Source organism: Onychostoma macrolepis, chromosome 06 (genome assembly GCF_012432095.1).
Source record: "Onychostoma macrolepis isolate SWU-2019 chromosome 06, ASM1243209v1, whole genome shotgun sequence".
NCBI classification, from domain to species: domain Eukaryota; kingdom Metazoa; phylum Chordata; class Actinopteri; order Cypriniformes; family Cyprinidae; genus Onychostoma; species Onychostoma macrolepis.
Genome location: NC_081160.1, coordinates 10480913 through 10493980, shown reverse-complemented (window position 1 = coordinate 10493980; position 13068 = coordinate 10480913). Strand labels below are relative to the sequence as shown.

Genomic DNA, 13068 nt, shown 5'->3' with positions numbered 1-13068 from the left:
TTCTTCATTGTGTTTTGGACATTTGTTGTTTAAACACCCCTATCTGGAACAAGAAGTCTCCTATCATCTGGTGATGCTACATAAAGCATATCTGACATCATTTTTTTTTTTTTTATGTTAATGTCAATGTGAAATTCTATAGCTCAAATATTGGGCAAATATGCATTGTGACAATATTTTTCTAATAATAGAGCAGACAAAAAAAAAAAAAAACAGTAAAAATGTATAAAAAATTATATAGTTTTTATTTGGTTTTGTGAGGAATAGACTATGAATTTAGGTTGAATTATTCCACTCAATTGGCCTGAAATTCACACGGAAAATCAGAATTAATAGGACCATAACTATTCTATCTGGTCAAGATGTGTATGTGGGAAACGGAATGATACCCTTTTTTGTAATCAGATTGATGAAACTGAATATATCACATTTGTGTATGCCTTTAGAGAATGAACACTAACTTTTATTCTTGTCTGATGTGTTATTAAAGAGGGATTCATGTGTAATTGGTTAACTCTTATGAACTGCAGTTTATGAACATATATAGGCTATCTACTGGTGCCATACGCACCAGAAGAGAGTTAAAATCAATATTTGTTATATATAAGGATCACATTTTAGGTTACACTTTATTTTAAGGGGTCCTTGTTACAGTGTAATTATACATTTCAGTTCTGAGTTATATTAATTAACAACATGTACTTACTATATGGTCAGGGTTAGGATTAGGGTTTGGCTTGGGGTTACTTGCATGTAATTATGCATAATTTATTGTTATTATACTAGTAAGTATGTGTAAGGACACCTTAAAATAAAGTGTTACCACATGTATTGCAGTGTAATTACAATAACCATGTACTTACAATGCAGTTGTGCTTTTTATTACACTTTTGTTCTTGCATTAATTAATTATATACCATATCTATGATAGTTCACATTAAAATTTACATACAATTTTTTTAATTTGCTACAATTATTACACTGAACTTTTATAGAAAGAAACTGTTATAGAAAGAAAGAAAGTTAAAAGGACTGGGATTCTGAAAACTTCTTGCATGGTTCCCATATATATATATTGTCTTATTTTTATTTATTTATTATTACTGTAACAGTGCTTGTAGTAGCTGTGATATTATGGGAGAATTGTCGATTTGGGTACTAATGATGCAGTATTAATTGTTACACTGAAATATTTGCGAATCTCGAGCTTTTAAGACCCAGAGGGGGTCCGTCGCTCCATCTCATTGATTACGTATTTGAAGCCGTATCTTCAAACCAGTGGTCAGTGTGTCTTAATTGACAAGTGGATTCGGTCTTTCAGCGCTGCTCCACGGGGTGGTGTCGACACAAATCAACACCTGCAGCCATTTTACGCTCCGATGTCAAATATTACGGTGATGCCGTGAATCAAATCCGTCTCTGAGCAGCCCGTCTGCACCCTTGAATCCAGCAGGTCAAAAATGGTGAAAAGAAAGAGCTTGGATGACAGTGACCAGGAAAACTGCCGGGGGATCCCGTTTCCGATCCAAACCTTCCTATGGAGACAGACCAGGTCAGTGATTTAGTCGTGGCATAACAGGTGTTTTCTGCGAGTGATTAGTCTGATTCCCTCGTATATGGCTCCCGCAGAGCGGTTCTCATTCGTATGCATCTCTCATACCGGTCTCTGAATGGATTTCTGTTGCGCTGGTGTCTCGTGCGTCATCTTTTCACACACCGCCGCACCTAAACCCTGAACAAAATTTGCTGAATATTCTATCGAATATTTCACCTTCGTAGAGCAATCGTGCTGTCTGTGCCTTAACCAGAGCTCGTCGTAATTCAGTTTCAGTTAAAATCATGCTGTGGCACAGAGTGTCCTTGCCGGCTCGACCATGGCTGTTATTTCATAGTTTTATGATATGAAACTAAATGAAAAAAAATGTCTGTTACAGCGCGTTTTTGCGGCCGAAGTTAGGGAAGCAGTATGAAGCCTCCTGTGTGGTGAGTGTATTAATAATCATAAGTGAACACCTTCACCTGTGAATAATCTTTCCTCTATCTCAGAGAATATACGCCTAAATCAGAGGTTCATATACATATTTGATTAACTGATTTAACGTTAATACACAAACCTACTGAAATACCTCTATAGCTACTGACGACCACCAGTAAACACAAGTGAAAGAGAAAGCGCCCCCCACACACACACACACACACACACACACACACACACACACAGACATATATATATATATATATAATCAAAGCTCATTTACATATGTACAGTAATGCTGTATATATTGTATGCACACAAATACAAAATGGCATAATGGTTACACACATCATGTAAAATAATTCAATACACATTAATTTAACAACATAAGATGTGACATAAAAATGTCCACAACTGGTAAGAAAGAAGTAAAAAGAAAGAATTATTTCAATAAAGTGTCAGACAGGGAATTCTGGACATTTCAATTTATTATAAATGAAAGTTTAACAGTACTGTACATTAATTTTTAAATGTTCTGTTATTTACAGTTTTTCACCATAATAAGGGAACCTATACCATTAATCAATTAACATGTTTTTACTTGAGCACTCTTACAGTAGTTTCCTGTTAAAACTTTACAGTGTGTAACCTCAAGTGTTTTTTTGTTTGTTTGTTTTTTCAAAGTAATGAACTATGCATTTGTTTTTTATTAAGCATTCTGCAACCAATCATTAATTGAATTATGAATATTTGGTTTTATTGACAGCTGCAGAGTTTTTTTCTAGTAAGAAATAAAAACAAATTCAGTTCAGTTAATAATAATAATAATAATTATTATTATTATTGGTAATAGTTTTAGTATGCCATGACTGACAGTCTTGCTGTTATATCATGTTTTCTTTCTTGTGTACAAATAATACTGTAACAGGAAGAAGTAATCATTTAACAAATGCTCTTGAGGATTATGTCTCATGCTTTTATCCTGCCTAGTCATTTGAGCGGGTGCTGGTGGAGAACAAACTCCACGGGCTCTCTCCAGCCCTCACTGAAGCCATCCAGAGCATCTCTCGCTGGGAGCTGGTCCAGGCTGCTCTGCCTCATGTTCTCCACTGCACTGCCATCCTTCTCTCGAACCGCAACAAGCTGGGTAGGAACCCTTATTAAACTGCAATTTCTATGTCCTTTGCACACTGTGTTTGAGTGAATTCATTTTGTGGTTAATTTTATTGATCGGCATGTCCACAATCTCTCTTCACCAGGACACCAGGATAAACTCGGGGTAGCTGAAACGAAACTCCTTCACACTCTACATTGGATGCTTCTGGAGGCGGCCCAGGAGTGCCACCAGGAGCCTGGCCTGGGACATGGCTGGTCTGGGGGCAGCAGTGGTAGCAGTAGTGCCTACCTTCAGCCCATGGGGAACCAGGGTCTCACAGACCGCAATGGCAGCACAACTGAAGAGAATGAATATGCCCGTGCCAAACTCTACCACAAGAACATGGCCACTGTGGAGCTCTTTGTGTTTCTTTTTGCCCCCCTGATTAACCGGATCAAGGTTGGAACTTTTACTGTTGATATTATTTATTTTTTTCTCTGCAGGGCTCAACAATACGGATGTCCGTCTGGCCCAAGGCCAGTGTGAGAGAGTTCATAGAAGTTGCTGCATTGCCACTGAAAATATTACATCATTGATATTGTGCATTCATTTGAATGCCTTAGTTTTCCATGATCTGTTCTACACCGTTGCTGTAAATTCTTCTGATTTGTCACTAGATAATGTTATCTAGGTGGCAAACATAGATGAGATTAGCAGAAGCTAGTTTCATTACAGCTGTGCGATTTCCAGATTGTGATACATTTTATTTTTTAATATAAATTAAAATAAAACATATTCTAAGTATTATAATTTAATATAATAATTATATTATTTAATTATAATTATTTAATCATTTCAGTATTTTAAAGATGAAAAATTATACCTAACATTCACTGAAAAAATAAAATATTTCTAGCAAATGTAAAAATATAAACTGATAATTTTTTTTAGGACAAAGCAAGGAAAATCTTATTGTTGAGCCCTACTTTATTAGTTCAAAATCCTTAATTTTATGGCTGTGAATGTACTTTTTTTTTATTTTTGCAAATACTAATTTATTAATTTAGATTAAACTGCTAAAAAATGTTGATCATTTTGCATTTGACAGGAGTCTGACCTCACCTTTCGACTGGCTGGTGGACTTGTTATTTGGCAGCCAATGTGGGAGCACCGTCAACCTGATGTTCCTGCTTTTTCTGCCCTTGTCAAACCCATGCGTAACATTGTTACAGGTCAGATTTCTGTAAATTCACCTATTTTTTACGGTTCTTTTATCACTTCTGTCCACTGTGTTTTACCAGCTTTTAACCCAAAATACAATTCTATCTTTGCTCATTGTTCTTTATGTGTGTAAATCGTTCATGCTTCACACATCTGCTATCTCTGTTACATTCTTCACAGCAAAAAGAAATTCTCCAGTGAATAACCAGTGTAGTCCTCATGATACCAGTAACCAATGCCCTGCAGTGAGTATTCAGACTGTGATTTGCAGCTGCACAGCCCCTTGTGGCTCATTTAGTCCTGGCGTATATTAATTTCCTCTCGTAGTGCATTAACATCATTGTTCAGCTGGGGTCATGTGATTTCCTCTTCTATCTCGGCTTTCAGGTGGTATGTGAATCAGCCCAGCCAGACTCCTCCTCCCCCTCGGTGACAGGACAGAGCTGTCGCCGTGGCAACTCTGTGGAGAAGGGAGGGTCCTCACAGCAGGCCTTTGAGAAAGGATTTTCACAACCAAAGAAGTGAGTGTTTGCACATACAGGTGGTGCATGGAGCAGGATTCTATTTATTAATCTGTTTTGAAATTGAGGGAAAACATCAAGCATTGTCAATATACAGTGGGGGTGGGGGGGGGGCGGTCATATTAAGACTTTGACAGTAGGGAAATAATAATGGTACAATTTTATAACAAGTTTCCATAAATTAATTGATCAGTTAATGCAATAGCTATCATAAAATAATAATGACAAAATACTTTTACAGTAATTATTATTCTTAGTTAATATTATTTTTTACACTACCAGTCAAAAATTTTTGAACAGTAAGATTTTTAATGTTTTTTAAAGAAGTCTCTTCTGCTCACCAAGCCTGCATTTATTTAATCCAAAATACAGTAAAAGCAGTAATATTGTGAAATATTTTTACTATTTAAAATAACTGCTTTCTATTTCAATACATTTTATTCCTTTGATCAAAGCTAAATTTTCAGCATCATTACTATAATTGTTCAGTGTCACGTGGTCCTTCAGAAATCATTATAATATGCTGATTTTCTGTACAATAAATATTTTTATTGTTATTATTATCAATATTTAAAACAGTTGAGTACATTTTTTCAAGGGGGAATTATAGATATTAATACTTTTATTTATCACGGATGCTTTAAATTTATCAAAAGTGATGATAAAGACATTTATAATGTTACAAAAGATTTCTGTTTCAGATAAATGCTGTTCTTCTGAACTTTCTATTCATCAAAGAAACCTGAAAAAATTCTATTCAGCTGTTTTCAATATAATAATAATAATCATAATAATAATACATGTTTTTTTGAACAGCAAATTAGAATATTACAATGATTTCCGAAGGATCATGTGACTGGAGTAATGATGCTAAAAATTCAGCTTTGAAATCACAGGAATAAATTACATTTTAAAATATATTCAAAAAGAAAACAGTTATTTTAAATAATAAAAATATTTAAAAATTTTACTGTTTTTGCTGTACTTTGGATCAAATAAATGCAGGCTTGGTGAGCAGAAGAGACTTCTTTAAAAAAACATTAAAAATCTTACTGTTCAAAAACTTTTGACTGGTAGTGTACATATGCAAATACATTCCAACATATATATATTTCGAATAAACATTATTAACTTTAGTGAACATGAATTGCCAATGAAAAATAATAAATGTATAAATTAAGATTAGCCTAGATTAAAGGGCACCTATTATTCCCCTTTTTACAAGATGTAATATAAGTCTCAGGTGTTCCCAGAACGTGTCTGTGAAGTTTCAGCTTAAAATACCTCACAGATCATTTATTATATCATTTTGAAAATGCCTATTTTGAGTGGAAGCAGAAACACGCTGTTTTCATGCATGTCTCTTTAAATGCAAATGAGCTGCTGCTCCCCGCCGCCTTTTCCAGAATAGTGCTCATACCTCAGATACCCTGCCAAAAACATCTGTTTGGATTTGATTATCATGCCTGTCATGCTGAAATCATGCATTTTAAAACATATTTTAGTTTAAACTTCTGATATACGGTTTTCTGAGCGCAAACATCCGAAGCACGCACACAGAAAGCGGCTGTCACACAGCATGTGAGTAGTGAACTAAGTTCTCTTTCGTGTCTTATTGCTCTTAAACTGTCAAAAACACACATAAATTACAAAAAAACAGTTATGTCTTTGAAGGTAACTTTACTGCACTATGTTATTCTTCTCGTTATTTACCTATAGCAGCTAATGAACCAGAATTCTTGCCCATAGGCTTACTTCTGCGTTGAAGAAAAAAGTGGATACTGCTGTCTATGATGATAATATGACCCAAAGAATAAAATAAAAACAGAAAATCTCTAACTGCTCTTAAATGCTCTAGCGTGAAGATAAACGGACTGTGTGCGGGTCACTCAGCGTGGGTCTCAGCCAATATATATAGCAGTGTCCATCAACAGTCGTGGAATGTCACATTTTACAGATTCTGTGAACAGCTTGTTCTGAGACACTGCTTATGATTTATGGGGGTAAAAAAATGGAGCGGGTGGGTTTTTATCATTATAGGGTGGTTGTGTACACACACCGCCATCACACACTTATGTTCAAATAACATGTAAAAGTGAATTTTGCATAATAGGTGCCCTTTATTAAATACTGTAAAAAGTGTTGTTCATTATACCATATTAAAACATCTTTATAACATAATAATGTTAACAAATTGAACCTTATTGTAAAGTGTTGGCAAAAAAAGTTTATCTATTACAATCTTTTAAAACTAAAATGATTTTAAAGCATTTTTTCTTTCCTCCTATGTTAGCTAGATAAATAGTGTCCACTTCCAGTCAGACTCCCATCTGTCACAGTGTTAGTCTGTGCATGTGTTCGCACTGCAGTTGCCAAGCAACGATTCTAAGCAAACTCAGTCTGAACTTCCATTCTTTCCGACCATCATTTTTTGTAACAAATCTCTCTCTCTCTTTCTTTCTGAAAGTTTCTCAGTCCCTGGTGGCATCTCTGTATCACAGCGAGCAAGGTATGCCACCTATTTTGATGTTGCAGTGCTGCGTTGCTTGATGCAGCCTCACTGGACAGAAGAAGGTGTGCACTGGGCCCTCATATACTACCTGCAGCGGCTGCGTCAGATACTGCAGGAGAAGCCTGAACGCCCCCCTGAGCCCCTGATACCCCCCTTACCACGGCCCCGCAGTAGTTCAATGGTGGCTGCTACCCCTTCTTTGGTTAATACTCACAAAACACAGGTAACAATCCAATGTCAGTTAGCTGACTGTGTGTTTTAAATAACAGTTTCAGATGGTAATGGGCAGTGGCATAACTGCATTAGGTTCTGGTGTGCCCAGGGTTTGAAATACATTCTGTGATCATTAATTCATCTAAAATTATGACACATTCATAAAATAAACTTGTTGTACATTACATACACTTTACAACAGCAATATACTTTGTATTAAGTGGAAGGCATGTAACTGTTATCAGGGATGCACGGTTATTAAAAGCCCAGCAGATATTTATATAAATAAGCAGGTTATTATTTTTATGCTATGGTCGATAATCAATATTGGCCGATATTAAAATTCCATACAATCTGGATAATTTGACTGAAAATTATAAACATCCATTTCAATGCTACAGTACAAGTGAATTAAGGCATCACAGCATTTTTAAAAATTAAAAGTAAAAAATTATTTTATACTTTAGAACAGTAAGATGTTTAATGTTTTTTAAAGAAGTCTCTTCTGCTCACCAAGCCTGAATTTATTTGATCCGAAGTACAGAAAAACAGTAAAATTTAGAAATATTTTTACTATTTAAAATAACTGTTTTCTGTTTGAATATATTTTAAAATGTAATTTATTCCTGTGATTTCAAAGCTGAATTTTTAGCATCATTACTCCAGTCACATGATCTTTCGGAAATCATTCTAATATGCTGATTTGCTGTTAAAGAAACAGCAAAAAAGTATCCAAAATTTCTGGAAATTTTCCAACTTTTTGCAACCCTAATCAGGATGTGTGATTGCTACTTGAAAAGATATGTAACTGAAATACTATTATTCAACATTTTAACCATTATAAGTCATAGGTTTAAAAAAAAAAAAAAAAAAAATGCATACCTCTGATACCCTGTTTTTTCTTTGCCATTTTTCTAAGGATATGACTCTAAAATGTAATGAGGAAAGCAGGTCTTTGAGCTCTGAGACCTTCTCTAAAGTATCATTTACCAACCTCAGGAGACCAGCAGTCCCTGACCTCTCAACTGAGATGGGCATGAACATATTCAAAAAGGTATATTGTAGTTTTTTTCAAAACCTCTAATAAAATGTTGATATCACATGCAAGCTTACTTGATTTTCTTGACATTTAACTTTCATTATTCCACTATGCACTTTATTCTATTACTCTATCACTTTTTTGTCTTTTTTTCCAGTTTAAGAACCGTAGAGAAGATCGAGAGAGAAAAGGCTCTATCCCATTCCACTATACTGGGAAGAAACGGCAGCGTCGAATGGGTGTACCTTTCCTGATGCACGAGGATCACCTGGATGTCTCACCCACACGCAGCACCTTCTCATTCGGAAGTTTCTCTGGACTGGGAGAAGACCGTCGCACACTGGACCGTGGGGGTTGGCCTTCCACTATCATGGGTATGTAGGGCCCTATGAAATCCGTTTTATTTCTTCCTGTTTTTTCTAGACAATTTTATTTACATTTTTTGGGATTCTGTGCTTAGTGGTTTAATGCATCAGCCATGCCCATACAAATTGTGCATTCACAAATTGCTTGCACTTGTTTGAGATTAGTTTCAAATTATTGTCATATTGTGGCTGTGTTTTGTTGTGTTGAAGGGAAGTTAACACGTCGTGGAAGCTCAGATACTGCCGGAGATGTGGACAGTCTTGGAGCAAAACATTTTCACTCCCACCACAACTTGCCTGAACACTCCAACAGTCACAGTGACAATACCATCAAAGAGGGTGGTAAGCAAATAAGCAGCACTATTATAGTATTAATTCTAAATTATTGCAGTTAATCTTTCATGGAATGAATAAAGATGAATAAAATACAACAGGGGGTTTCAAACTGGGGGCCACAATGAGATGCTAGTAGGTTCACTGAACATTTTATAGAAAAAAATAAATATACAAATACATTTGAATTATCAATAATCGTGTAATTTAATATTTTCTAGATAATGTTTTGATGGTGATTTTCACTCATTGACTTCTTTCTCAGTTCGTTCCCAGATCTCCACCATCACCATGGCTACATTTAACACAACTGTGGCTTCCTTTAATGTAGGCTACACAGATTTCTTCACAGAGCACATTAAGAAACTGTGTAACCCCATTCCCATCCCTGAGATGCCATGTGAGCCGCTGGCCTGCTCCAACCTTCCCCGAAGTCTGACAGACTCCTGCATCAATTACACATCGCTAGAGGACCGAGAAACTATTGAGGGCACTAACAACTTCATTCTGAAGAATGGCATGCTGGACCTCATGGTAAGGGGTGCAGCCTTGAGCAAAGGGGCATGGGTTTACTGTCATAGAGAGTCAAATTTGCTTATACACTATCGGTCAAAGGATTTTCTTACATTGTTAAATGGAGGCTCTTATTATACTAATATGCTTATTCTGATTTGATTCACAGTTATCAGCAATGGTTCTTATTATTATCAGTGTATTTTCTGCTTAATAGTTTTGTAGAAACCATGTTTTTTTTTTTTTTTTTTTTCAGGCTTCTCAATAAATCGTAAATTCCTTTCCAGAATTCTTTTTTAAGATGACAAATGTCTGTGGTCACTTTTTATTGCTAAATAAAAGTATTGATTTATTTTTCTTATCTTACCCCAAACATTTAAATGGTATGGTTGAAATTTTTCAACAAAAAAATATTAAGCAACACAACTGTTTTTAACATTAATAGTAATAGTAAATGTTTCTTGAGCACCAAATCAACATATTAGAAGGAATATGTGACAATGAAGACTGCTGAAAATTCAGCTTATAAAATATATTTAAAAATAAATTCTAATAGAAATCAGGTATTTTAATAATTGTAACAATTTTATTAATATTTCAAAATATTACAGTTTTAATGTATTTTTAATAGTGCTGTCAAATGATTAATCATGATTAATCGCATCCAAAATAAAAGTTTTTGTTTGCATTATATATGTATGTGTGTTGTGTATATTTATGTATATATAAATACACATGCATGTATATATTTCAGAAAAATATGTTATGTTTATATATTAAAGATATTTATTTATAACATAAATTATATGATTATAAATATAGACATGTACATACATGTAAATGAAGAGTGCCTTCTGAAATTTTCATCTAAAATGAGAATTTTGGTAACACTTTACAATAAGGTTCATTAGTTAACATTAGTTAACAACATTAGTAAACATGAACTAAGAATGAACAATACTTCTACAGCATTTATTAATCTTAGTTCATATTAATTTCAGCATTTACTAATGCATTATTAAAATCACAAATTGTGTTTGTTAACGTTAGTTATTCATGTTAGTTAACACAATGCACTGTGAACTAACATGAATAAACAATGAACAACTCTATTTTCATTAACTAACATTAACAAAGAATAATGAATAGTGTAATAAATGCATTGTTCATTGTTTGTTCATGTTAGTTAATATATTAACTAATATTAACAAATGACACCTTATTGTAAAGTGTTACCAGCATTTTTATCTGGCTGCTGTGTTTAGGTTCAGTAAATTTATTCTAATGGAAATGTATAGGTCCTTTTCTATGCAATTAAAGTGAAATAACTAAACATAAATATAGGAGTCTGATAAAAATGCTAATTTTAGAAGAAAATTTCAGACGGCACTTAGAGGATTTTGCATCTGAATTCTTCAAATATTTTCAAAATATATTCTGTATGTGTGTGTATTTATATACATAATAAATATACACAGAACACACACATATTATGCAAACAAAAAGTTTTATTTTGGATGCGATTTAATTGCGATTAATCGTTTGAAAGCACAAATTTTTAATCAAATAAATGCAGTCTTGGTAACCCTAAAAGACTTCTTTAAAACATAAATGTATTTCAGCCTTTTGACTGGTAGTGTTTAGATTGGCCTTTAACTTCTGAAGAAAATGTTACAATTATTTTAGATTTAGACCATACCTGACCATATGGTTCATAATATGGGTAGTGTTGCCTTTCCTGTTTACCGCTTTGTTGTTTTTTAAGGCTATTCTGCGGGCCCTGTATTCTGTACTCACCCATGACATCAGTTCTCGGATTTGCGACGTGGCGCTCAACATCATCGAATGCCTCCTGCAGCTAGGTGTGGTGCCCAATGTGACTAAGAAAGCCTCCAGACCCGAGGACAAAGAGGCGGAGCGCCCGAAGGAGGGAGCCAGTCAGAGTGTGGGTGGAGCTCAGGGGGAGGCGGCTGGAGGCACAGGAGCAGCACCTAATGGAGGTGGTGGAGGAGATGGAGGAGGAGGGGGTGGAGAGAGTCGTGGAGGAAGCAGAGATGATATAAAGAATAACAAGGACAACCAGGTAAAGCCAGTTAATATATCCGTTATAAATGAATATGTGAGAGTAATGCAATTATCACATGCAAGATTTCATTCATTTTTTAAATCATCAACAGGATGGAGACACTTCACTCAGCACTCACAGGTTGGCTCTCACCATGCTCATTAAGATCGTAAAATCACTCGGCTGTGCATACGGTTGTGGTGAAGGCCATCGTGGGCTCTCTGGAGACCGCCTTCGGATGCAGGTCAATATATGTGTGCAATTAAAATATTAGTTTACAGTACAGATTAACCTGTTAGACAGCATTACGTTGATTTGCATTACTGTCAGACTATTGGTCAGATGATATGGATTTCATAAAATATGTAGAATATAGTACATTTGCATGTAGCAGTTTGTCTCCAACAAAGGTGAATGACCAGATGCTCTGTCCGATTTTTTTTTTTTTTTAGGCGCAGAATTGTTTGACTACTCTGTACAAGCTGGATAAAGTGCAGTTCCGGCAGACTATGAAAGAATACGTTAATAAGGATTCGCTCAACAACATTGTGGATTTCCTGCATGCCCTACTTGGCTTCTGCATGGAGCCAATCACTGACAGTAAGAGGGCAGAGCTGCACTTATTAAGTGCATGTCATTAACATGCCCAGGCATATTTTTTAATCCCTTTTCTGAGATCTCCAAAGATACAGCATGAGCCCCATTTTCATGCATCAGTAATAGAGATGGATTTGTCTTTTGCTAAAAGAGAGATAAACTTGTTTTTTTTTTTACAATTTGATTATTGAGCTATGTATTGGAACTTTTATTTTAAACGTAGAATACTGTAAATTGAAATTTAAAACAATAGAACAATTAAAACAATAGAACATTACCAGTCAAAAGTTCGGACTATTTTATTCAAAATAGAGCAGAACTGTAATATTATGAAATATTACAATTTAAAATAACTGTTTTCTTAAAAAATGTCATTTATTCCTGTGATGGCTAAGCTGAATTTAGAATTTATTCCTGTGATGTTAAAGCTGAATTTTATCATATTTTAATGATTTCTGAAGGATCACGTGACACTGATGACTGGAGTAATGGCTGCTGAAAATTCAGCTTTGCCAACACAGAAATAAGTTACATCTGAAAACAGAAATCAGTTATTTTAAATTGTAATAATATTTCACAGTGTTACTGTTTTCACTGTGTTTTTGATCAAATAAATGC

The 13068-nt window shown here is 34.8% G+C and overlaps 1 protein-coding gene across 1 annotated transcript in view; it reads left to right on the top strand.

The window, feature by feature from the left end:
- Positions 1 to 1207: 1207 nt before the first annotated feature.
- The window catches only part of LOC131542723 (protein unc-80 homolog), a 43851-nt gene continuing 31990 nt past the window's right edge, over positions 1208 to 13068 (top strand). The window contains 15 exon segments of the mRNA XM_058779657.1: positions 1208 to 1552; positions 1935 to 1983; positions 2966 to 3122; positions 3235 to 3530; positions 4180 to 4303; positions 4473 to 4537; positions 4680 to 4813; positions 7281 to 7548; positions 8458 to 8592; positions 8735 to 8951; positions 9153 to 9284; positions 9541 to 9809; positions 11554 to 11871; positions 11966 to 12097; positions 12306 to 12453. Coding sequence (XP_058635640.1) covers positions 1461 to 1552; positions 1935 to 1983; positions 2966 to 3122; positions 3235 to 3530; positions 4180 to 4303; positions 4473 to 4537; positions 4680 to 4813; positions 7281 to 7548; positions 8458 to 8592; positions 8735 to 8951; positions 9153 to 9284; positions 9541 to 9809; positions 11554 to 11871; positions 11966 to 12097; positions 12306 to 12453 — 2536 coding nt within the window. The 5' untranslated portion in view covers positions 1208 to 1460.